This window comes from Trichechus manatus, unplaced genomic scaffold (genome assembly GCF_000243295.1).
Source record: "Trichechus manatus latirostris isolate Lorelei unplaced genomic scaffold, TriManLat1.0 scaffold00172, whole genome shotgun sequence".
NCBI lineage: Eukaryota > Metazoa > Chordata > Mammalia > Sirenia > Trichechidae > Trichechus > Trichechus manatus.
Genome location: NW_004444108.1, coordinates 4,116,142 through 4,140,699, shown reverse-complemented (window position 1 = coordinate 4,140,699; position 24,558 = coordinate 4,116,142). Strand labels below are relative to the sequence as shown.

Below are 24,558 nucleotides of genomic sequence, written 5' to 3'. Positions count from 1 at the left end.
CGCTCCTTCGCATCTCCCCGTTGCCCGGTCTCTCCTGGGTGTCGGTCCCTTGAATTGCCTCGTGGGCGGGGAAAAACGGGGGAGGGGGATGGGAGGCGAGGCGCTGTAGCCCCTAACCTGACCGAGCGCCGGTTTTCTCGCGCTCCCCTACCCCCAAATGGGAAAAGAGCAACCCAGGCTGGGAGAGACACCAGCAACGAGGATTAAGTGCCTGTGTTAGGTGTGATGGGGAAGAGAATCCCTAGCTATAACCTGGCTCTTAGCACTGGTGACACAGTGGTTAAGAGTTCGGCCGCCAACCAGAAGGTTGGCAGTTCGAATCCACCGGCCGCTCCTTGGAAACCCTTCTGGGGCAGCTCTGCCCTGTCCTGTGGGGTCGCTCTGAGTTGGAATCGATTGGACTGCAACTGGTTTTCTCCCCGCTTGGTCCGCTTTTTTATCCGGGGCCCCACCCTTGCGTAGTTTCTTGCTCACAAATTGTTAGAATATGAATGAGCCAGACTGCACTATTTCATTGACACTGGCTGCCACAGAACTACTGTACGCGGAGATCGGAGAAGCCAGCCGCAGCTCCCAGGAGTGAGAACCTGAGGGTGTGTGAGACAGTAATAATAACTGCACTATCAGGACCTAGTGAAGTGACAGTAGGGTCTGAAAAGGGCCGTTAACTTCTCTCGGCTTTATATAATTCCTGACATCTGCTGGGAGCCCTGGTGGCGCAGTGGTTAAAGCGCTGGACTGGTAACCAGAAAGGTTGGCAATTGGAAACCACTAGCGGCTCCGCAGGAGAAAGATGTGGCAGTTGGCTTCCGTAGAGATTTACAGCCTTGGAAACCCTATGGGGTTGCTTTGAGTCGGAATAGACTCAATGGGCAGTGGGTTTGGTTTTTGGTTTAACATCTGTCTGCTAGGTAACTTCATGAAACCTAAGAAAATTTTGAGCATTTTTGTAAATATATCTGTACAGTTTTACTCTGTCCTTTAGGGTCGCTATGAGTCGGAATTGACTGGATGGCAACAGGTTTGATACTTAAGTACAGGCTATTATTAAAAACTACCTTTTTGATGACTCAGTTAACTCATCCCAAGAACTTAGTGATGTAGTGCTTTAAGTCCATTAGAGTAGTGGCTAAGAATTTCTAGAAAGCCTGTGTTAAAACCTAATTCTACTTTTTTTTCTTATTTCCTTTTTTTATTTTTTAAATTATCGTGGTGAAATTGACTTTTGGATTGTGCAGTTCTGTGAATTTTAAGTTAATGTAACTACCAACTTCCATTACAGTCAGTATATAGAACAGTTTCATCACCCCCAAAAAAGTCACTCATGGTATCCCTTTATAGTCACACCCTCCTCTCACCCCTAACTCCTGGTAGTTACGGTACTTTCGAGAATGTCATATAAATGGAATCATACAGTGTGTAACCATTTGAGACTGGCTTTTCTCAGCTCAGTGCCTTTGAGATTCCTCTAAGTTGTTGTATGTTATCAGTAATTTATTTTTAGTATTCTGTTGGATGCATGTGCCACAGTGTGTTTATACATCCACCCATTGAATGACATTTGAGTTGTTTGACATTGAAGGACCTTAAAAAAACAAACAAACCTGTTGCTGTCAAGTCGATTCCAACTCATAGTGACCCTATAGGATAGAGTAGAACTGCGCTGTAGGGTTTCCAAGGAGTGGCTGGTGGATTCAAACTGCCAACATTTTGGTTAGCGGCTGAGCTCTTAACCACTGGGCCACCAGGGCTCCTGAAGGACCTTAGAGCTGTTATTAACAGTCACGTATAGATTTTTGTGTGGACGCAAGTTTTCGTCTCTGGGGTGTTACTAGGAGTGGGATTGCAGGGTCATATGGTAAGTGTATGTTCACAAGAAACTGCCAAGCTTATTTTCCAAAGTGGCTGTATAATTTTGCATTCCCACCAGCAGTGTGCAAGAGTTCCAGTTACTCTGCATCCTCTCCAGAACTTGATATTGTCAGTATGTTTTAATTTAGCCATTCTAATAGGCATGTAAGGAACACTGGTGGCACAGTTGTTAAGCTCTAGGCTGTTAACAGCAAGATCAGCGTTTCGAACCCACCAGCTGCTCTTTGGAAGAAAAGACCTGGTGATCTGCACCTGTAAAGATTATAGCCTAGGGCAGTTCTACTCTGTCATATAGAGTGTCTGTGAGTGAAATCGACTCAAGGCACACAGCAGTTGGTGTGTAGTGGTATTTCATTGTGGTTTTAATGTGCTTTTGTTATTGTGTGCCATTGAGTTGATTCCAACTCATAGAGACTCTATGTAAACGGGGTAGAACTGCCCCATAGGGTTCCTAGACTGTGCCTTTAGCTAATGGCTGATGATATCGAACATCTTTTCATGTGCTTATTTGCCATCCATATATACTCTTTGGTGATGTGTCTGTTCGAATCTTTTCCTCATTTTTTAATTGAGTTGTTTTCTTATGAATTTTGAGGGCTCCTTATGTATTCTGGATACAAGTCCTTATATGCTTTGTAAATATTTTCTCCCAGTTTGTAGCTTGCCTTCATTCTCTTTAACAGTGCCTTTCTTCCGCGGAGTAAATCTTTTTTAATTTGGATGAAGTCCAGTTTTTCAATTTTTCCTTTTATGGATCATGTTTTTGATACCACGTCTAAGAACTCTTTGCCGAGCCTCAGGTCAAGAAGGTTTTCTCCTTCTAAAAGTTTTTTTCTAATAGTTACAATTTTACATTTAGATCTGTGATTGATTTTGAGTTATTTGTGCAAGGTGTGAGGTTTAGATCAAGTTATACACTTTTGCTTGTGGCTGTCCATTTGTTCCTACTCCATTTGTTGGAAAGACTGTCTTTTCTCCATTGAATTGCATTTGCACCTTTGCAAAAAGCTAATTGGCCATATTTGTGTGGGTCTATTTCTGGGCCCTTGGTCTGTTTGATTGGTTAATATAGCTTGTTGCCATGAGTTGGAATCAACTCGATGGCAACTAACAACGTACAAGTATTAAAATCAGGTAGTGTGATTTCTTCTGATTTTACTCTTTTTCAAGATGGTTTTAGCTATTATAGTTCTTTTGCGTTTCCATGTAAAATTTAGAATCCGCTTGTCTCTGACTAAAAACAACAACAAAAAGCAAACTCTGCTGGTATTTTGATTGGAATTGCATTAAACTTAACATAAATCAATTTACAGAGAATTAATATTCTAATGTTTTTATTAATTGGTTAGTCTTCCATTCCATGAACATTTGTTTAGGTCGTCTTTGATTTCTTTCATTAGAGTTTTGTCATTTTCAGCATACAAATCCCATACATGTTCTGTTAGATTTATACTTAAGTGTTTGTTTTTTGAGCTATTGTAAATGTCATTTAAAAAATTTTCTGTTTCAGATTGTACATTGTTTGTATATAGAAATACCATTGAATGTTGTATTTCGACCTTGTGTCCTGTGACCTTGCTAAACTCACTTAGTTCTAGGATTTTTTTTTTTTTTTGTAGATTTCTTGGGCTTTTCTGTCCTGTGTGAATAGAGATAATTTTTTTTTCTATAAGCTCATTATTTATTTTAGGCTTTATTGCACTGGCTAGAACTTCATGTATGCTGTTGAATAACAGTGGTGAGGTTAGACATCCTTACTTTGTTCCCGATCTAAGGTGGCAAAGCCCTTTATTAACACTGAAGACGTTTCCTTCTGTTCCTAGTTTGCTAAGAGTTTTTCTCACAAATGGATGTTGAATTTTGTCAAATGTTTGCTCTGCATCAGTTGGTTGGTATGATGATGTGGTTTTTCTTCTTTAGACTATTAATATGGTGGATTAATTTGATTGATTTTCAGATATTGAACCAGCCTTGCCATCCCAGGATAAACCCCACTTGATCATGGTGTATTATTCTTTTTGTATATTGCTGGATTTGATTTACTAATACTTTGCTGAGGATTTTTACATTACATTCATGAAGGATTTTTGTCTATACTTTTATTTTTTGTACTGTTTTTGTGTGATTTTGGTGTCAAGGTGATGCTGGTTTCATAAAATGAGTTGGGAAATGTTTCCTCCTCTGCTGTTTTCTGAACGAGATTGTGTAGCATTGGTGTTAAAATTCTTTAAACATCTGGTAGATTTCTGCAATGAAACCATCTGGGCTGGAGATTTTTTTTGAGTTTAAGTTATAAATTAAATTTCTTTAATAGTTATAGGACTTTTCAAATTATCAATTTCATATTGGGTGAGTTGTAGTAATTTGTAAGGTGCTCTGGTGGTGCAGTGGTTAAGTGCTCGGTAAAGCTCAGCAGTTTGAACCCACCAGCTGCTCCAGGAGAAAAATGTGGAAGTCTGCTTCCTTAAAGATTACAGCCTTAGAAACCCTATGGGGCAATTCCACTCTGTCCTATAGGGTCACTTTGAGTTGCAGTGGACTCAATGGCAATGAATTTTTTATGTTTTTGTTTTTTGTTGTAATTTGTGATTTTCGAGGAATTGGTCCCTTTTATGTTGTCGTGAAATTTATGTGTGTAGGGTTGTTTGTTGTATTATTCTTTTGATGTCTGCAAAGTTGGTAGTTATATCCCCTGTTTCGTTGCTGTTATTGGTAATTTGTGCCCTCTTTTTTTACCCAGTCTTGCTAGAGGTTTGTCAGTTTTATTGATCTTTTCAATAAAAAAATCATTGGTTTTCTGTTTTTTAAATTTCATTGATTTCTGCTCTTTATTACTTCCTTCCTTTTGCTTACTCTGGGTTTATTTTACTCTTCTTTTGCTAGTTTCTTGAAGTGGGAGTTTACATTATTGATTTGAGACTTTTCCACTCTTCTAAGGTAAGCATTTAGTGCTTTAATTTTTCCCTTTCAGCACTGCTGAAGTTGTGTCCCACAAATTTTGACATGTTGTATTTTTACTTACATTCAGTGTAATTATATTTTGATTTCCCTTGAGACTTCTTTTTTGATCCATGGATTGTTTAGAGGTATGTTTTTAGTTTCCCAGTGTTTGTAGATTTTCCCGTTATCTTTCTGTTACTGATTTCTGGTTTGATTCCCTTGTGGTTAGAGAACAAACTGTGTTTGATTACAGTTATTTTAAATTTGTTGAGGCTTGTTTATACCCAGCATATGGTCTGTGTTGGTATATGTTCAGTAAGTGCTTGAAAACAATGTGTATTCTGCTTTGTTGTGTGGACTGTTCTAGAAATGTCTGTTAGATTCTGTTGGTTGATGGCTTTGTTGAGTTCTACCATATCCTTGCTAATTTTCTGCCTAGTTCCATCAGTTGCTGAGAGAGAGGTGTTGGAAGTCTCCAAGTATAATTGTGAATTTATCTATTTCTCCTTTCCGGTCTGTCAATTTTTGTTTCACATATTTTGCAACTCTGTTATTTGGTGCCTGTATATTTAAGATGGCTGTATCCTCTTGATGGACTACAGTTACATTTAATGTCCTTTTCTGTCTCTGGTGGCGCAGTGGTTAAGAACTGCGGCGAGGTACGGCAGCTAAACAAAAGGTTGGCAGTTACAGTCCACGAGCTGCTCCTTGGGGCAGTTCTACTCTGTCCTACAGGGTGACTGTGAGTCAGAATCAACCTGATGGCAGTTTTTTTTTTTTTTCTGTCTCTGGTAATTTTCTTTGCTGTGATGTCTGCTTTATCTGATAAAAATATAGACACTCCTGCTTTCTTTTAACTAATGTTTGCATGGTATGTCTTTTTCCATCATTTTGCTTGGGATTAAGATGTATTATTTGAATTGAGTTTCCTGTAGACAGCCTATAGTTGAGTCATTTTCTTTATTTTTTTTTTAAAAGATATCTCTTAATTGGTGATTTAGACAATTTAAATTTGCTGGAATTATTAATACATTAAGACTTAAGCCTGCCTTTTTTTGTTTTGTTTTCTGTTTGATTCCTGTTTTTCATTTCTCTGTTTTTGTTTTCCTGCCTTCCTGTGGTTTCTTTTGAACATTTTTTAGCATTTTATTTTGATTTACCTATAGTGTTTTTTGGAGCCCTGGTGGCACAGTGGTTAAGAGCTACTGCTGCTAACCAGAAGGTCAGCAGTTCAAATCCACTAACTGCTCCTTGGAAACCGTACGGGGCAGTTCTGCTGTGTCCTTTAGGGTCACTATGAGTCGGAATCGACTGGACAACAACGAGTTTGTTTTTTTAATAGTGTTTTCGATTGTATCTCTTTCTATAACTATTTTTGTGGTTGCTCTAGGTATTACATTATATATACGTGTAACTTAACCACAGTCTACTTGAGTTGACATTTTACTAGTTCAAGTGAAATGTAGAAACCTTACCTCCCTGTACATCTCTTTATCTTCTTCCATTTATAGTTAATTGTCTTAAATATTTTCTGTATACATACGTTGAAAACCACATTAGACAGTGTTATAATTTTTGCCTCAACTGTTAAACCTAATTTAGAGTACTAGAGAGAGGAAAAGTTTATTTGCCTATATTTTTGCGCTTACCATGTTCTTTTTTCCACTCTGATATTCCAAGTTTTTTTGTTGTTGTTTTTTAAATCATGTCCTTTCTGCTTAGAGAACTTTCTTTAGCTGTTGTCTTAGCATAAGTCTGCTGGTGCCAAATTCTTAGTTTTCCATCATCTGAGATTATCTTGATTTTCCCTTCAATCATAAAGGATATTTTCATTACATACATAATTCTGGGTTGCCAGTTCTTTTCTTCCAGCATTGAAAAAATAATACACCACTTCCTTCTGGACTCAGTGGTTTCTGATAAGAATTCTGTGTCGCTCTCGTTATTTTTCACCTTGTAGATAATGTGTTCTTTTTCTCTAGCTGCTTTCAAGATTTTTTGTCTTTAGTTTTCAGAAGTTTGACTGTGATGTGTCTTGGCATGGATTTTGTTAGGTTTATCCTGTTTGAGGTTTGCTAAGCTTCTTGAATTTGTAGATTCTTTTTTTTTTGGTATGTGTCTTAGGCTGGGTTCTCTAGAGAAGTAAAAACAGTGAAACATATAGATGTATATATATAGAGAGATTTATATCAAGGAAATGGCTCATGCAGTTGTAGAGGCTGGAACGTCCCAAGTCTATGGGTCAGGATAGAGGCTTCTCCTGATTCACATAGCCACAGGGGTTGACAAACCCACGATTGGCAGGTTGGAGAGCAGGGCTCTTGCTCACAGGCTGTGAAGATTGACAAATCCCAAGATTGGCAGGCAAGACCGCAGGTAAGCTGCTAGCTCAAATCCCAAGAACCAGAGGTCAGATGAACAGGAGCCAGCTGCAGGATCCAGAACAAGCAAAAGCCCCCTAGCCTTGCCGGAACATCTGCTTATATTTGATGCAGGCTACACGCCCAAGGAAACTCTCTTTCAACTGATTGGCTACTCACAGCAGGTCCCGTCATGGGGGTGGTCACATATCAGATCTCAACAGGGAAGTGATCACAACATCATACAACTGCCAAAACACTGAGAATCATGACCCAGCCAAGTTGACACAATCTTAACCATCACAGTTTGTTTGCCAAATTTAGGGACTTTTCAGCCATTATGTCTTCAATTACTTTTTCAGCCCCACCCCCTTTTTCCTGTGCTTCTGGAACTCCGACGACATGAATGTTAGCACTTTTTTTAGTTCCACAGGTTCCTGAACCTGTGTCCTCTCTCCCCTCCCCCCAAGTCTGTTTTCTCTCTGTTGTTCAGATTGGGTAATTTCTATTGTTCTATCTTGAGATTCACTAATTCTTTGCAGTGTCCCTACTATTCTGCTGTTGAGACCATCCACTGATTTTTTTTTTTTTTTTGGTTATTGTAATTTTCAGTTCAAAAATTTCTTTATACTGTTTCTCTGCTGAAGGTTTCTATTTTTTCATTTGTTTCAAGCATGTCCATAATTGCTCAGTGAAATCGTTTTTATGATGGCTGCTTTAAAATCTCTGTTAGATACTTCTGCTATCTCTGTTAGATACTTCTGCCATCTCTGTCATCTTGTTGTTGGTGTCTGTTAATTGTCTTTTGCATTCAAATTGAGATTTTCCTGATTCTTGGTATGTCTCGTGGTTTTCATTGGGAACCTGGACATGTTGAGCCTTATGTTACAATTCTTTGGATCTCACTTAAACTTTCTCTTTTAGCTGGCTTCCTCCAGCAGTGCCCCAAGAGGAGAAGGGGAGTACTACCTCCTTCCTGTCAGGTGGGGAAAAATTCCAGGCTCCCTCTGGTTCTCCATTGAAACAGAGTGGGAGAGGCTCCTCATGAATACTGGACAGAGGAGGTCTGGCTCCTCTGCTGGAGGGGGAGCTCCCACTGATACCACTCTGGCTGGGAGGGTGAGGAGCACCTTGTTACTCCTCCTCTTGTGGTCTCCACTGACACTGCAGGGGTTGGGGAAGGTGGCCTCATTACTACTGAATGGTGGTGAAAGTCCTGACTGTCTAATAGGCCTCTCTGACACCACCCCAGCAAGGAGAGAGGTGGGTAACTTTTTATTGCTTGGTATGATGGAAGCCGTGGTTCTTCACATGAAAATCACAGAGTGAGGGTTACCTTTGTTACTTCCCAGTGGGGATGCAATTCCTAACTTCCAAGTTGGCCTTCTTTGACACCACCCCATCAGAGGAGTGGGGCACAAGTCGTCATATCATCACAAAGGTGAAAGTGTAAGCTTCCTACTCTGTTTTTGCTGGTGTAGTGGGTTGGGGGTAACACCATAGTCTTTTCTGTGGTGTTTGGCTGGAGTAGAGCAATTATTGTCTGTTAGTTTTCTGTTTTGCTAGGCTGCCTCTTTTCCTGGTTCTTTGGCTTTTGTTGGGGCCTTTTTTTTTTTTTTTTTTTTTTTCTGTGCTTCTTGGTTTTTCCTGGTTGCCAGCACCATTAGTTGTCAATCTGGGATTTTTGAGGTAAAAAGAAAACCCAGAGTACTCACGACTGTGTTGTTCTTCAGGTCGTGTGGTCTCTAGCCAGTCTGCCACCTTTTCTCTGCTTTTCAGAGTCTCATGTTTGTTTTATATATAATGTCCAGAGTATTTAAAGGGTAAAATGAAATAAGTTTTTTGTTGTTTCTTTTTAACTTCTCACTCTTCTAGAGTGAAGAATTGTTTAGGTAGAGAGGAAAAAGTTGCTGGCCAGGGACCGAACAAAGGCTGTGAGGCTGAAATTATTGAGAGAGTGGAAGATTGGTGTGAGATAAAGCTGGATGAGCAGGAGCCAGATCATAGTAAGAATTTCAGATTTGACACTAAATGTCCTGAAGACCAGACCTCTATGTAGGGTAGTTGTATCCTTGTTGTTGTTACTGATGAGTCAGTTAAGACCTATGGTGACCCCCTGTGTGCAAAGTAGAACTGGGCTCCATAGAGTTTCCAAGGCTGTGACCTTTTGGAAGCAGATTGCCAGGCCTTGCTTCTAAGGTACCTCTGAGTGGGTTTGACCTGCCAACCTTTTGGTTGGTAGTCCAGTGCTTACCATTTGTGCCACCCAGGGACTCCTAGACCATTTAAATTCTATGCTTGGAAGATGGGATCCAGGCATCAATTTTTTTTTAAGTTTTCCAAGTGATTCTAGTGTGTAGCCAAGATTGAGAACCATTAGACTAGGGTTAATGTTTCAGAAAATTACCTGATTATAAGAATCACTTGTAGGGGTATTTATTTGGATCCTCCAGGAAGCAGATGCCAAGATGGAATTAGAAGTGCAAGGGATTTATCAGGGGGAGTACCTCTGAAGGATAAAGGGGAGAGCCTTCATACTACAATGCTAGTTTAACACCTGTGAAAGGAAAGAGGAAGGAAGGAGGATTGGGTGGAAAGAAAATCTCAACCAGTTTGAAGGAGAGCCCCAGAGCAAAGGTGAATCCCACATAGGGCAGAATTGGCCTCACTCTAGTGTACGCTTACTGTGCTCAGCCTTCAGCTTGAGACTGAAGAGCGTGACCTTGGTGTAAAGGGACAGTGCAGTGGATGCTGCAGGTATGGAAGCTGGAGGCAACCAGCCAACTATTCTTGTAGCATTTTCTCTTTTAAAGGGAGAGCTAAAGGCAAAAACCAGATTCCAAGGCCCTTCCTCAGAGATTTTATGCTAAACTATCTGATTAATCCTATCTAATATCTGATTAATTATGTTTGGTGTGGAGACCCATAGCGGTACTTTAACAAGTGCTCTTGGATGATTCTTATGATCAGGCAAGTTTGTGAAATACCAGGGACAAAGAAGGGAATCTTCTTTACATTTCAGAATCATTTTGTGTAGTGGTTGTGTAGATGGATTTTCGGTTAAAGTAGTTGGAATATAATAGCAAAGTGGGATGAAGCATAACTAAGTTTATGAAGAAATGTGAAGAAATTGACTTTGTATTCTCTTCAGCCAAAAATACAAACAGTACACATTTTATTACTTTTTATTGTATGAGTAACTATAACTAGTCTGAAACTAAAGTTGTGTGTGGTGTTTATACATTATTATACAAAATCTTCCTTTGGGGTGCTTTTCTAGGGATGTTAATGAAAAGCAGTTTCCTCAGATTTTTTATTTGTTGCCCATTTGGTTTGTACATGGTGGAGAATTTATTATATTGTATGAAACTACCATTTTTTGAATGCTTAACTTAACTATTCTTTGTGCTTTCTGTGTGTCACTGATCAACAATCCTGTGAGGTAGATATTACCCCCAGGAAACTGAAGCTTAAAGAGGTTAAGCAATAACTTGACTAAGAACACAGAACTAGTAAGTGGCAGGTTTAAATCGGGCCTCAACTCCAACGTCCACAGTCTTCATCTTTATGAAAGGAAAAACTACGTAGATTTAGGCATTTATTGATGCCTGGATGTCAGATACTGTGTTAATGGTAAGGATTAGAAAATGAATGGCGTTCTTGTCCCTCCTTTCAAAGAACATATATTATCTAAAAGGGGTGGAGGGGGGCCCTCCATTATGGAAATAAGTTCTTGCAGTGCAGTGTGATTATTTCTCGATAAAACAATTATAGCTTAGTTTATTTTGTGCAGTTTTCATGTCATTAAAAAATTTCATTTTAAACCACAGATTTGAGAGAGAAGATCTAATCACCTGGAGTTAGAGCTGGTACAGAAACTCCTTTTCAGCTCTAAAAATGTTGGAGGAAGATATGGAAGTGGCCATCAAGATGGTGGTTGTAGGGAATGGAGCAGTTGGAAAATCAAGTATGATACAGCGATATTGCAAAGGCATTTTTACAAAAGACTACAAGAAAACCATTGGAGTTGATTTTTTGGAGCGACAAATCCAGTATGTACTTGGCCGTTTTATCCCCTTAGTTTTGGTTTGTGAACTATGTCCAAGACTTTCACTGGAATGATGCTAATTACAACACACAGCCCAAGGTTAAGCAGCTAGTGGGAGTGACTCATAAGACATTTGGTGATGGTTTTTAATTGCTCATTCCTATGTATATCTTTATCCTTCTGTCTGTCTTTTTCCTTTTCTTTTGTCTTCTTTCCACTCTTATTTCCATTTTTCTTCTACTTCCCAACTCCCTTTTTTTTTTCCTGTCTTACATCTGTTTTATATTTGTTGGTGGCATCATGAGCACTTCTTAAACACAAACTAATGCTTGACTCTAATGAGATTTCCGTCCCCTGTTCCATTTGAAAGGAAAGTTACCTGTCTCAGAATAAAGTTTTTATCTCTTATATTAAGGGATCTTTTTGTTTAGAATGCCTCTTCATTCTCACTCTCTCTCAAACTGGGCAAGACTGCATAGAAGTTAGAGAATTAATGATTTGTTTTTACTTAATTTAAAGAAATTTGAGAACACAGATTTTAGAAGAATTAAATATTCCTATGAAAAGGAAATACTACTTCAGGAAACCCAATTGGATTCTAAAATATTTCAAAGTAGCACTGTCATCAGTCCTACAAACTTTTAAGGCTGTTTTAAATTGTAGAAGACAAACTAAAATGTGTTACAGAAATAAGAAACGTTACATAAGTCTGACTTACTTATCCAGACATGAGCATCAAAGGTAATTGTGTTCATTGGTTTTAAGACTGTTGAATTTCTAATTTGTATCCTATTACCGTCCTTTTTTAAAAAATACTTCCATATTTGCTTCCTTCCTTAGAGTATATTTTCAATTTTGATGATGCTTATTTTTTGTACTTATTACCTGAAGCCAAATTAATATTTTAACGTTTGAGTTAAAGGGCAACCAAGCAGGTAAGCTGCTTCTTTCCCTTCTCCTTCTTATTCTGTCACTAGGGGACCAGAACCCATTAGAGTGGTGTAGCGAGAGGAAAGCAAACCCTGACCTAAGGGACTTCTCCTTTTCCAACACTGCTAGTCTTAGAGCCACCACTATCTGTGACTGTTGTCAAAGAAAAAAACATGACAGGTAAATCTAACTCATCTGTAAAATTACAGCTTTGTCTTTCACCCTTTACTTTCACTGTTGGTGATGGTCTCAACATTTGAAAATACTCAGACTTTTTCCCAAGTGAAACCAACAGTGTAGTTTTAATACCTTCACATTTCAAATACAAAAACATACATGAAGCTATATTACTAAAAACATCTTCCTTTACATATGAAATTCATCTCTTGTTTCAGAGTTAATGATGAAGATGTCAGACTAATGTTATGGGATACAGCAGGTCAAGAGGAATTTGATGCAATAACAAAGGCCTACTATCGAGGTAAATTGTGGGATTTATTTTTGTTTGTTTAGGCATGTTCTTTTTGCTAAACAAAGAACATCGTTATTTCTCATATAGGATCTCTTTAAGAATAATTAAAATAATCTCAAAGTATTTTTAAAAGCCTAACTGTTATTCTTCTAAAGATCTTGTTGGGTGGCAAATAATACTTTGTACTATAGACAGTTTGTCTCTGCCTTAGAATTATATGAGTCATATAGGCTCTGTAGATAAAATCAATCAGACTCTGTTGAATACCTACTCTGACCACATATTTTCCCCAAGGAAATTAATATTAGAGAGTAGGAACTAACATATGAAAAGATGAAACCCCTGCAGATAAGGTGGCATTGTGTTGTGACACACAAAATCAAATGTAAAGCCTTTTCAGCACTCACCAGAGTCAGAAGTAGTATAAGATGTGAGAGGAAGGAACCATAATTACAGCCTTTAAGGCTCTAACATGCGTGACTAAATTCCTCAAGAAAAGCTTGTTTGCTAAATGAAACTTAAAGTTTCCAGTAACATTGTCCTATAAAATTTTGTCATTTTCTTTTAGAATTTAAAGCATGATTTTCAGTTTTTTTCCAATTCACTGCCAATGGTGATGGTAATGAGAGAGCATAATAACTTAAAGCTTGATCTAGTAGCATGTAGCATTATAACCTGTTGATGCCAAGTGACCATTAACTGATAATTCATACTGAGAAGTATTTAGTACTCTGCATTTTCCAGATGCTGTGGGAGACAAAAAGGAACAGTGGCGATAAAAAGGAACAGATTATCACCTCTGTGCCATCCCCACTCCTCTGAACTTTGCACCTTCTTGCTCTAACTAAAACTTGATTTAAAGATACTGCTTCTCCTGCGACCTTCTTTTTACCCACATTTTCACGTTCTTCTAGACCTGAAGGTCGTTTGACAGGATTGTCTTTTTTTCTCACTGCTGCTTCCAAACCATTCCTCTTCCTCCCTCCTTCAAAAACCTCAGCACCTTGAAAGCCCAAGTCATGAGAGTTTATCTCTCACTCACCCCCCTCCCCCAGTTGCCATGGTCCATCACTTTCCTTTATGTGTTCTTCCTTCGTTGGCATGAAAAACTTTGGCATAGAAACTTGTCTTACTGTCACCCACCTTGAAAAAGGTCTTCCTTCCCTTGACCGACATCTATTTCCAGTACTGTTCCATTGCCCTGCTTCCCTGCATAGCAAAACTTCTTTCTAAGAGTTGGTTATACTTGCTATTTCCATCCTCACACCTCTCATTCTTTCCTCAAACCATTCCATTAGACGTTTCGTTTCCCCATCATTCCATTGAAACTGCTGTTATAAAGGTCTCCAGTGACCTCCAATTTCTCTTCAGCTTCCTCATCTTACTCCATCTCTCAGCCCGTTTGTCAAAGCTGTCTACTTTGTCTTCCTTGAGATAATTTGTTTTCTAGGCCAGTACTTCTCAGACTTCAGTTGCACTTGAATCACTTGGATATTTTGTTAAAATGCAGCTTCTGGTTTTTTAGTAGGTTGGGATAGGGCCTGAGACTCTGCATTTCTAACAAGGTCACAGATGGTACTGCTGCTGCTCCATGGGCTACTTTTATAAACCCCCGAGTCTGATCATGCCACTTCCTTGATTAAAACCCTTAAGTGACTTTTTATTGCTAGAGGAAGAAGTTCAGGCATTTTAGCACGGCATACGCAGGGCTCTGTAGTTGTTTTTCTCCTTGTTCATCTAGCCTCATCTCCTTACCTGTACTTCACTCTTGACAAATTCCTAAATTATTTCTTTCCCATATGTACTATAGAATGTGTACATGCTATAGGTATTTCAGATGCTTTCTTTTCCCACTGGATCTGCCTATCAGCCTTCTACTTTAGAGTCTAACTTAGAAATCTTGTTAACACCTTCTCTAACCTCCACCCCTGAAAAAGTTTACTTTATTTTGAGCTACTTCTGTATCTATTGCATTTATCACACTATGTAGTGTTTGCATATTTATCTTTCCTAACCGACGGTGAGGGAGCCCTGGTGGCACAGTGGTTAAGCGCACAGCTGCTAACCAAAAGGTCAGCAGTTAGAACCTACCAGCCGCTCTGCGGGAGAAAGATGTGGCAGTCTGCTTCCCTAAAGATTTAAACCCTATGGGGCAGTTCTACTCTGTCCTGTAGGGTCGCTGTGAGTTGGAATTGACTCGATGGCAACTGGTTTGGGTTTTTTTTATTTTAACAGACTGTGAGTTCCTTAAGATTCTATCTTGGGGAGTTACGGGGTTTTTTTTTTTTGGTCTTTGTCTACCTAGCACCTTGCTAAAGTGAATTCGGTTGCCCTTAGGGAACAGTATCATTTAAGTGAGATTTTCCTTGCTACATCCCACAGCTTCATTTTACTTATCAGATGTTTCCACTTTGATCTGAAGTTACAGGTGAAAAGGGTATACATTTATAAATATAAATTAATTCATTTAATTTATGAAATGAAAAACGGCATTTGTTCTCTGGACTGGACTCCCCAAGACAATAGGATCCTGTCCATCTTGTTTGTAGATGCCCTATGCCTACTCCTCAAGATTTGAAGTTTCATTTAACAAATTTGAAATAGCAGTGTACCAGTATGCTTTTCTTGAAGAAATCTATATATATGAAAGTTCCAGTTGACAGTGCTAATAAATTTTGGGGTACAGTTTCATATAAACACAAACTTTTCTAATTTTAGACAGGATTTACCACTGATTTTATTGTAAGTAGCTTGCTACTCTAGTGTATCTACAAATTTATTCCTGTTACATAATATATGTATAAGAAATAGGGTGAATCCAAGCAGCTTTTGAATATATAACTTACTTTTTCCACTTTAGAAAATGTAGATTTATTATAGTAATGGCAGCTGAGGCCTAATAAAAACAATTAAACTGACATGTCAGTGAACAAGGACGTTGGGTTTCCAAATTGGTACCAAGGAAACTTAACCACTGCCCACTCTAAGAAAATGTTTTGATCCCTTGAGAATCAAGAGTAGTATACCTCTCAGCTGTCATCCTAATAATGCCACCACTACTTACTGCTCGCTCTATTTAATGTGTCCTTAAAGGCTCCCCATCCAGAAGTCAGCACAGCGGGACTAAACCAAAGCTAAGAAGTTTCCTGAATACAACCAAACACTTCGAGAGACAGAGTAGCAGGGGAGGGGGCCTGTGGACCATGGTTTCAGGGGACATCTAGGTCAAGTGGCATAACAAAGTTTATTAAGAAAATGTTCTGCATCTCACTTTGGTGAGTGACGTCTGGGGTCTTAAAAAGCTAGTGAGCGGCCATCTAAGATGCATCAATTGATCCCAGCCCACCTGGAGCAAAGGAGAATGAAGAACATCGAAGACACAAGGAAAGTATTAGCCCAAGAGACAGAAAGGGCCACATAAACCAGAGACTTCATCAGCCTGAGACCAGAAGAACTAGATGATGCCCGCAACCACCAGTGACCGCCCTGACAGGGAGCACAACAGAGAGTCCCTGATGGAGCAGAAGAAAAGTGTGGGGCAGAACTCAAATTCTAGTAAAAAGACCAGACTTAATGGTTTGATTGAGACTGGAGGGACCTCAGAAGACATGGCTCCCGGACTCTCTGTTAGCCCAAAACTAAAACCATTCGTGAGGTCAGCTCTTCAAAGATTAGATTGGACTATGGGACATAAAATGATACTCATGAAGAGTGTACTTCTTAGCTCAGGTAGATACATGAGACTAAATGGGCAGCTCCTGTCCAGTGGCGAGATGAGAAGGCAGAGAGGGTTAGGAACTGGTTGAATGGGAAATCAAGGGTAGAAAGGAGGAATGTGCTGTCACAGCATAGGGAGAGCAACTAGGGTCACATAACAATGTATGTATAAATTTTTGTATGAGAGACTAACTTGAACTGTAAACTTAAAGCACAACAATAAAAAGATTTTTAAAATAGTAAAAAAAAAAAAAAAAAAAAGGGGGGGCTTCCCATCCACAATTGCTTTGTATATTGTTCTCTTCTGGGCCTAGACTCCAGTTTGGATCTGGATAACGTGTGAGATGGGGAGTTACATTCTTACTTACCCAAGCTCTTCTTAGAGTAGATGGTATTTTTATCAAATTATGGATTTCATCAGCATTGACACTGTTTGATTAATGGGTCCTAAATGTACAGTTTTATTCTTGAATAAAGGTCATTTGTGTTTTTCAATAGGGTTATTATCCTCCCTCCCCCGCCCCCGCCACACAAACACAAGAAAAAACAAAATACCAAAAGTAGTACAGATGATTTTCATTATTTTCTTTTTACTTAGCTCTGTTTTTGAAATTCTCTGCATGGAATATGTGTTCTTTTAGTAAGGAAAAAAATAGCTTGGGCTGTTTCTTTGTAAGCTTTGGACAATTTGATAAGGCAATATTATTTTTTAACCAGTATGGTTATTTGTGAAGAATATATTTGCAAAAATATACATATAATTTAAAAAGACAGAACTGTGAATCTACAGTTATCTTAGAATAAAAAGTTTAATTAAAAGCAAAACTGGCCAAATATGGAAAATGATTTGTGAATAAGTAAAGAGAAAACGTTGGAACCATACAATTTAGTACATTATTTGGGTTCCTGATTTAAAAAGAAAAAGAAAAACAAGCTAAAAATATTAAATTGTCCTCTCTGGTTGAGGTATTGTTGGTGCTTTGTCTGACTTTTGCCGTAACTGGTTTAATCAAGACTGTCCAAGATTATTCACTTTTAATGTTTTTTATCTGGCTGATCTAGTTTGTTGTACTTCCTATTACAGTTCAGTTGTTTTTTTAGGTCTCCGCAAATCATACTATGTCTCTTTAAATCTACAGAAACCATTCTTTGCCAGAAACTATAAAGAGAGCCCATAATTACTAATATTTACATCTTAATTTACTTTGGGTGATGTTTAAATTACTTCCACTGTGTTTCATTTGCATTAAATGCTTTAAATAGCTTTGTTTTCCCTATATTTAACATTTTAACCTACAGTGATCTCAAGCATATAAATAGGTGTTTGCTTAAAGCTTTTCTTAACCTTGTAGCTGACTTTTTAGCCAATTAAAATGATAAAGAGGATGGAATATTGAGATCTTCAGTTTCAGCTTCTGTTTCTCAAATGTAAGAATAAGCATTTATCACAACATAATTTGAACTAAGAAACAATCAGTGGCATTTACACATAAACTTCAGAAATGGTATATTGAACCTTCTATGCTTTCCTTCGGGGTTCCATCAGAATGCTTTTGGTTGCTGGTAGCAGAAAAGCAACTTTAAACTGGCTTAAACCCAAGTTTAACAGCTTGCTTAATAAGTCTGGAAGTAGCCTAGCCAGCCCTGCCTCCCTCCCTGAGTTGGGTTCATCCTCATGCTGATTAGCTTCATGGTTGCAAGATTGCTGCTATCAGCAATGAAAGCCATCTGCTTTGTTCATATCCTAGGGGAGAGAGGGTTATTTCCCACAACAACGTATCAAAAGCCTTGAGCTTTTTTCTAAATAGACCACCCTTGATCTGATTGCCATAGTCAGACGAATTCAATTACCCTAATTGGCTTGGACCACTCAGGACTTCCTAAAGAACAGAGGGTGGGTTTAGTCCACCCAGACCATGTAGCTACTATATAGTGGGGGAGAGGTAGTTCACCAGAGCGGTCTAGGTGTTCTTTAGGAAAGGCTGGGAACTGGATGCCAGCTAATTAGCTGCCAGCTAATATCAGATACTAGTGTAGGTTCAGATGATGATGCAATTAAATAGGAGTAAAGACTCCAGCTAATATCAGATACTAGTGTAGGTTCAGATGATGATACAATTACATAGGAATAAAGACTTGGAAGAGAAAGTAAGTCTGAGAAAAGAAAAAAAAACCAAGTCCATTGCCGTTGAGTCGATTCCAACCCATAGTGACCCTGTAGGACAGAGTAGAACTGCCCCATAGACTTTCCAAGGAGCGCCTGGTGGATTTGAGGGCTGAGAAGAATGAGTTAACTAAGATATAAACTTAGTGATAGAAATACTATGCCTTATAAAATTGTGGCTCACTGATTTAAGTCCTAGAAATGTGTTACTAAGGTTGAATAAAAATTTTTAAAGATGAAAATTTAAAGAAAAAATTTTATTATAATTTATTTTAAAAACTTATTATACCGAAAACCTTTGCTCAGAAGCATTATTATGGACTTGGAATTCTGGCTTTTAATTACTATAGTGAGACGTGTTGAAACATGACCTTCTTGTAAATAGGTTACAACAGAGCCTAAGATCTTATTAGAAGTCTTTTGGGATCCCAAACAGTCTCTCTAAAATTCTTAAGAAAGTCTACTCCAGACAATAGAAACCAGTACTTGGTTAGTACAGAAAGTAACGAACACCGTAAAGTAGATATTTTGTTAACAGTTTTTTACTGTGATTTGGGTTATGAGGGGGAAAAAAATGCTTCTGAGTAGCAACATGTGGAAATGTGGTTATAGAACTGAGACCTATTATCTGAGTTTATGTGCATAGAGGGAAACCTTTATTTTTAAATAAGTACCTTCTTTCACAAACATAAAGAGCCCTGGTTGTGCAGTGCTGAAGAGCTTGGCTGCTAACTGAAAGGTCGGTGGTTTAACCTACCAGCCACTCCATGGGAGAAAGATGTGGCAGTCTGCTTCCATAAAGATTACAGCCTTGGAAACCCTACGGGGGCAGTTCTACTCTGCCCTATAAGGTCAGTATGAGTCAGAATTGACTCAGTGGCAGCTGGTTTGGTTTGGTTCACAAACAAATGAATATAAATTGTTGGACTAGCTCTAGACAAGAAGGAGGTGCTCAATGATAAATGCAGGAAAAAAGAGGCAGCAGAATTAGGCTGGGCAAAAGGCTCAAGTTTGTTTTAAATTATTATGAACCTGGAATCTGTGATAGATTGGTCCATGGGATAATATTTTATGCTTTAAATTATATGCTGTTAGTTGCCGTCCAGTCAGTTCCAACTCACAGCGAGTCCATGTGTGCAGAGTAAAACTGTTCCATAAGGTTTTCAAGGCTGTGACCTTTCAGAAGCAGATTGCCAGACCTGCCTGCTGAGGAGCCTCTGGGTGAGTTCTAACTGCCAACCTTTGGGTTAGTAGTACAGCCCTACCATTTATGCTACCCAGGGACGAGTATAAATGATACAGAGTGTCAAAAAGAGTAAGAGACAAGCATTATAAATTCAGGGTAATGTCTATAACTAGGAACACAGTGTTTAAAAGTCTCATGTTTCTGATTGGCCTTTTTCCTTGTGAATTTTACACTATGTTCTCTGTGTGGAGCAGTGTTTCTTAAACTTTATACATGAAGCCCTTGGGGATCTTGTTAAAACGCAGACTCTGATACAGTAGATATGCAGTGGCTCTGAGATTTTGCATTTTTACAGGCTCCCAGGTGATACTAATGCCACTGATCCTCAGACCACACCTGGAAAACAGGTCTAGAGCACATCTCCTAGGTTCTTTCAGTGGTTTTAGGAGAGAATTACTCTCTACACATTATATTTCTTGGGGAATATATTCTGAATTATGTTAAGTAACTTTTTTTGAATGATCTTATTAGGACTAAATATTTGCTGATGGTGATCTTATAATCGACACCAAAAATTTTTTCGGATCTCTGTATTCCTGATGTTTGGATGAGTGAGGTCATTTGTTAACTATTAGTAGTGATTCATTTATGGGTGATTTACTGTAATCTGCAATGATGAAGTAACCTTTTCAGTGGTGTCATTTTAGGGTAGATGGTATTGAAGGAAGGATGAATAGTGGGAAAACAAAGGTCTTTTTGTAAAATAGATAGAAAACACTAGTTGTCTTTAGATATCAGGAGTATAAGATAGGCCCAATTGAGTGCAATAAGAAATTAAAAACATTATTAACTTTTTAAAGATGACTGGTACCAACAGAGAACTTAAATTCAAAGAAAGAAAAAGGATAACAAATAGCATCATTTTAAAATTAAGACTATAGTAATTGATATATTGAAGAGGCGCGGTTCATGAAAGTTGTTACAAAATGCAACTTTTTTTTTTTTGTCTCTCACCATCCCTTTACATTTTATTAGGCAGTAGGAGGAGGGAGAAGTGCTTTCCTTGAATCTAAATGAAAACTCCCTTCAGCTTATGTCTTTTCTGAGTTTTCTCAAGTAATGTTTCTCAACTGTCTCATAGTTACTGCTAGTCATAAACAATCTCAATTTGGTAGTTAGAATGGTCCATCTTGTGTAATAATTGAAACTCCACACATAATAAAGCATTAAATCTCCTATCCCCTCTGGAGCTTTTAGCACCTGATCTAGGAAGGGTGGTGCCCTTGGTCCTGGGAGGGGGTGTGTGGTTGCTTCTTCACGTACTGTTCTTCTTCCTAGCTTGCTAGAGAGGTTTCTTTCTTTTTCTGGGTCAAGCCCAGAAGGAGAGGGAATTGGGAAACAGCACTATTGTAGGTGTTATAGTTGTCTGATGTCAGAGTCCTCTGGATGGCAGGTGTTGAAAGCTGTTTCTTTCTCTAGGTAACTGTCTTGGAGTTTCCCATTCTTGGAGACTTCTGAGAAAACATAGACTCTCTTCTGGCAGTTGCTTTGACCTTTTGTAGCCCATGGGAATTAAGCATTCCACCTCCATCTTCCTTTATGCTAAGCTCCCATCAACCCCCTAAGTGCCCTATTGGACATGATCTAAAATGACACCATGCTGGCTGTTTCTTAAATATGGTTCACCTCTATCCATACGTAATTCATGTGCCATTGTTGGGATTACACTTACTACTTCCCAAATGTGCCTCTCTTCTTTCTGTCTTGCTTTTTCACTCTCGTCCCCAGCCACTGCATCTTTTTCAGGCTTCCATTAAGGTACCACCAGTCCAGGGTGTCCTGCAGTCAAACTCCTTAAGTGTTCTTGCTGAACCCCATTCTTCCTAGGTTTGAGATGAAGGAGGTAGTACCCTCCCCTAGCCCCGCCTTCCTGGAAGAAAGAGAAAGGTTGAAGTAGACAGTGCTTTCTTTAAAAAAATAATTTACAAATCTTCTTCCTCCCTATTCCTCTCAATTTCTTAAAAAAATTCTTGAAGTAGTCAAGGGAGTTCCAGAGTTGTACAAAGGGTTTACAGCCATTTCCTTTGGAAATTTTGTAAATAATGATCTACCTCACACACCCTTTGGAATCTGGTATTTGTCATCTGTTTCATTGATATCTCAGTCAAAGTTTTGTGGAAAGGGACCTCTTTTAATGTTTTTAAAGTATATATTAGAAAGAGCTTTTTGGTCATTAGGGTTTTCCTAAACAGAAACACGAGGAATCACAATTTGATGGTGTATTTTATTTGTATGGATGGATGATAATATTTAGTTAGGGGAAATTGAAACAAGTAGTTGGCCAGCATTTTGTCAGAATTATTATAGCCATAATTGTAGTAATTTATTTAGGTTAAATCAGATGAGGTGGGTGTAGCATCCAGTCTGAAGACTTAGTATCAAGTGAATAATCTACTTCAGAGATTTGGGTACCATTCTTTTTAGAGATTATAATTACTTTTCTTAGGACTTCTGCCATCTTATTTCATGGTTTATGTTTTCTGTAGTTTGTGTGTGTGTGTGTGTGTGTGTGTGTGTTTTAGTATCTTTTATGCTGGCTAAATCCAATTTTCTCCTATGGTTTAATAGTTACACATTCTCTTTTATTCTTAAGGTGATTGCCTTTAACTTAAGGCACAGACTGCTCCCCTAAAGCACTGCTTGGCGCAGTTGGGTGAGGGTAGCTTATTTGGAAGGTGATCCCAAGAAGTAGAAGTGAGACAGGGAGAGTGAGGAGGGAAAGCCAATAAAGCGTTCATTAATGAGCTAATTACCACCGTAGGCATCTGGTGACCAGTCCCTCTAAGGAACTATGTAGACATGCCTCAGAATTGTCCCATCAGCGGGAGGCTGGGGTATTTACTCCCTCCCACACAAGTTGAAACTTTGACCCAGAGACATCATTTCCCCTGTACTTCAGGGATGCGCCTCAGCCAGGTGCCTTTCTGAAGCATCAGCAAAAGCCAAGGCAGAAAAACAGAGCCACCTGCAGCACGTGCTTGAGGTGAGACGTTAGCAACATGTCCAGAATTGTCCTCCATAGCTGCTGTGAGACCCAGGGGCGCTGAGGGGTGTGGCGTGGGCCAGAGGGCCACAAGCATCTCCTACTCCTGTTTGTGTTTACTTCCCTTGATTACTTAAGTGGGTAATCATTACACCTTCTTCCTGATCAGACAGGCACTTCAGCACATTCACACTTCTTTTGCTCTCTCCCCACCCTATTCCCCACTAAACTTTTAACTTTGGGGATGTTTTAAACAGTCGACTTCTTTATCCTTTGGTCCTTGATTTTTTAAATGACATTGAGCTTTTCTAAGTTAATCATCCTTACTGCCCATATCTTTGGCACTTGGATTTTTTCTCTTTTTCATTATATACTTTCTCTAAGAGGGTTTTTATTTTGCTTAAGTATTTGAGACCTTGTATACCTGAAAGTATCCTATTCTACCCTCAAATTTAAATGATAATTGACTGGATAAAAAATTCTAGGTTGAAAGCTAACAAATAGCATTTTATAATAAAGGAGGAACAGTTTCTTAGTTAAATAATTTTAAATGTTAACTAATAATTTAATGGATTAAATAATACTTTATTATTTGTAGAATATATAGTAGTAAATATATAATTCAAATAAATACAAGTTTATTTAGCATTGTATTAATATGATCTTTTCACTTTTCTTTCTCCTTAAATTCTGAAACAGTCTCAGGGTCTGTGTGTTCATCTCTCTTTCTCTCTGAACTTTGTATAATTCATTTATTATTTAGTGTAAAAACCTACTGTTTTTCACTCATTACATGCTCATTTACTTTCTGCAGTTTTCCCTCTGATGATGTACAACCCCTTTTTGGCCTTAGAGTATCTTCGGTAGCCTAGATATGTCTTGAGACTTAGTAGGAAGCTCTTTTACCAGAGGGACCTGGAAGGAAGGAGTAACTGTAAGAAAACATGCTTGATTTCAGGAAGTCCTCCTGACCCCTGGGACGCTTTTCTCTTGTTGCATAAACACCTGCTTTTGTCACTATGCTGCCTGAACCAACAGCTTCATTTATAACAGCTTCTTCCAGAAGGTTGCTGCTTATTTTTAGTCTTGAATATTATCCACCTAATTTGATAGTTAAAATGTTGTCAGTGGATGTAGTATGGGAATTGTGTAGCTAAACAGGGTAAAAACTAAATTTTTTTTCTCTATTTTACATATATGTATGTGTTACTCTTAGCACTGGTTCTCAAACTATTAGCATCACTGGTTTTTTTTTAAATTTTTTTTATTGTACTTTAGATGAAGGTTTACAGAACAAATAGTTTCTCATTAAACAGTCAGCACACATATTGTTTTATGACATTGGTTTTCAACCCCACAACATGTCAACACTCTCCTTTCTCGACCTTGAGGACCTTTTTTTTTGGTGAAAATATACATAGCCAAAGTTACACCATTTTGAAAGTTTCTACATGTACAATTCAGTGACGTCGATTACATTCTTCCAGCTGTGTTGCTATTCTCACTATCCTTTTCCAAAGTATTCCATCACCATTATCTTCAACTCACTGCCCCCTAGGCTTCCCATCAAACCTTTTGCGTTGCTGTTGTCAATTTGATCTCACATAGATGTTTCTTTTTTGTGTGTGTGTACCTTAGATGAAGGTTTGCAGAATAGTTTCTCATTAAACAGTACACATATTGCCCTATGACAATGGTTAACAACCTCATGACATGTCAACACTGTGCCTTCTCAACCTTGGGTTCCCTATCACCAGCTTTCCTGTCCCCTCCTGCCTTCTAGTCCTTGTCCCCAGACTGCTGTGCCTCATTAGTCCTGTTTTGTT

General features: G+C 38.5%; 1 protein-coding gene across 2 annotated transcripts in view; it reads left to right on the top strand.

The window, feature by feature from the left end:
- RAB23 (RAB23, member RAS oncogene family) overlaps window positions 1-24,558 on the top strand; it is a 39,201-nt gene that overhangs the window by 488 nt on the left and 14,155 nt on the right. For both annotated transcript variants that reach the window (XM_004386832.2, XM_023741122.1), the window contains exons 2-3: window positions 11,003-11,224; window positions 12,546-12,631. In XM_004386832.2, the coding sequence (XP_004386889.1) occupies window positions 11,070-11,224; window positions 12,546-12,631 (241 nt within the window). In that variant the 5' untranslated portion in view covers window positions 11,003-11,069. The remainder of the gene's footprint in view (window positions 1-11,002; window positions 11,225-12,545; window positions 12,632-24,558) is intronic.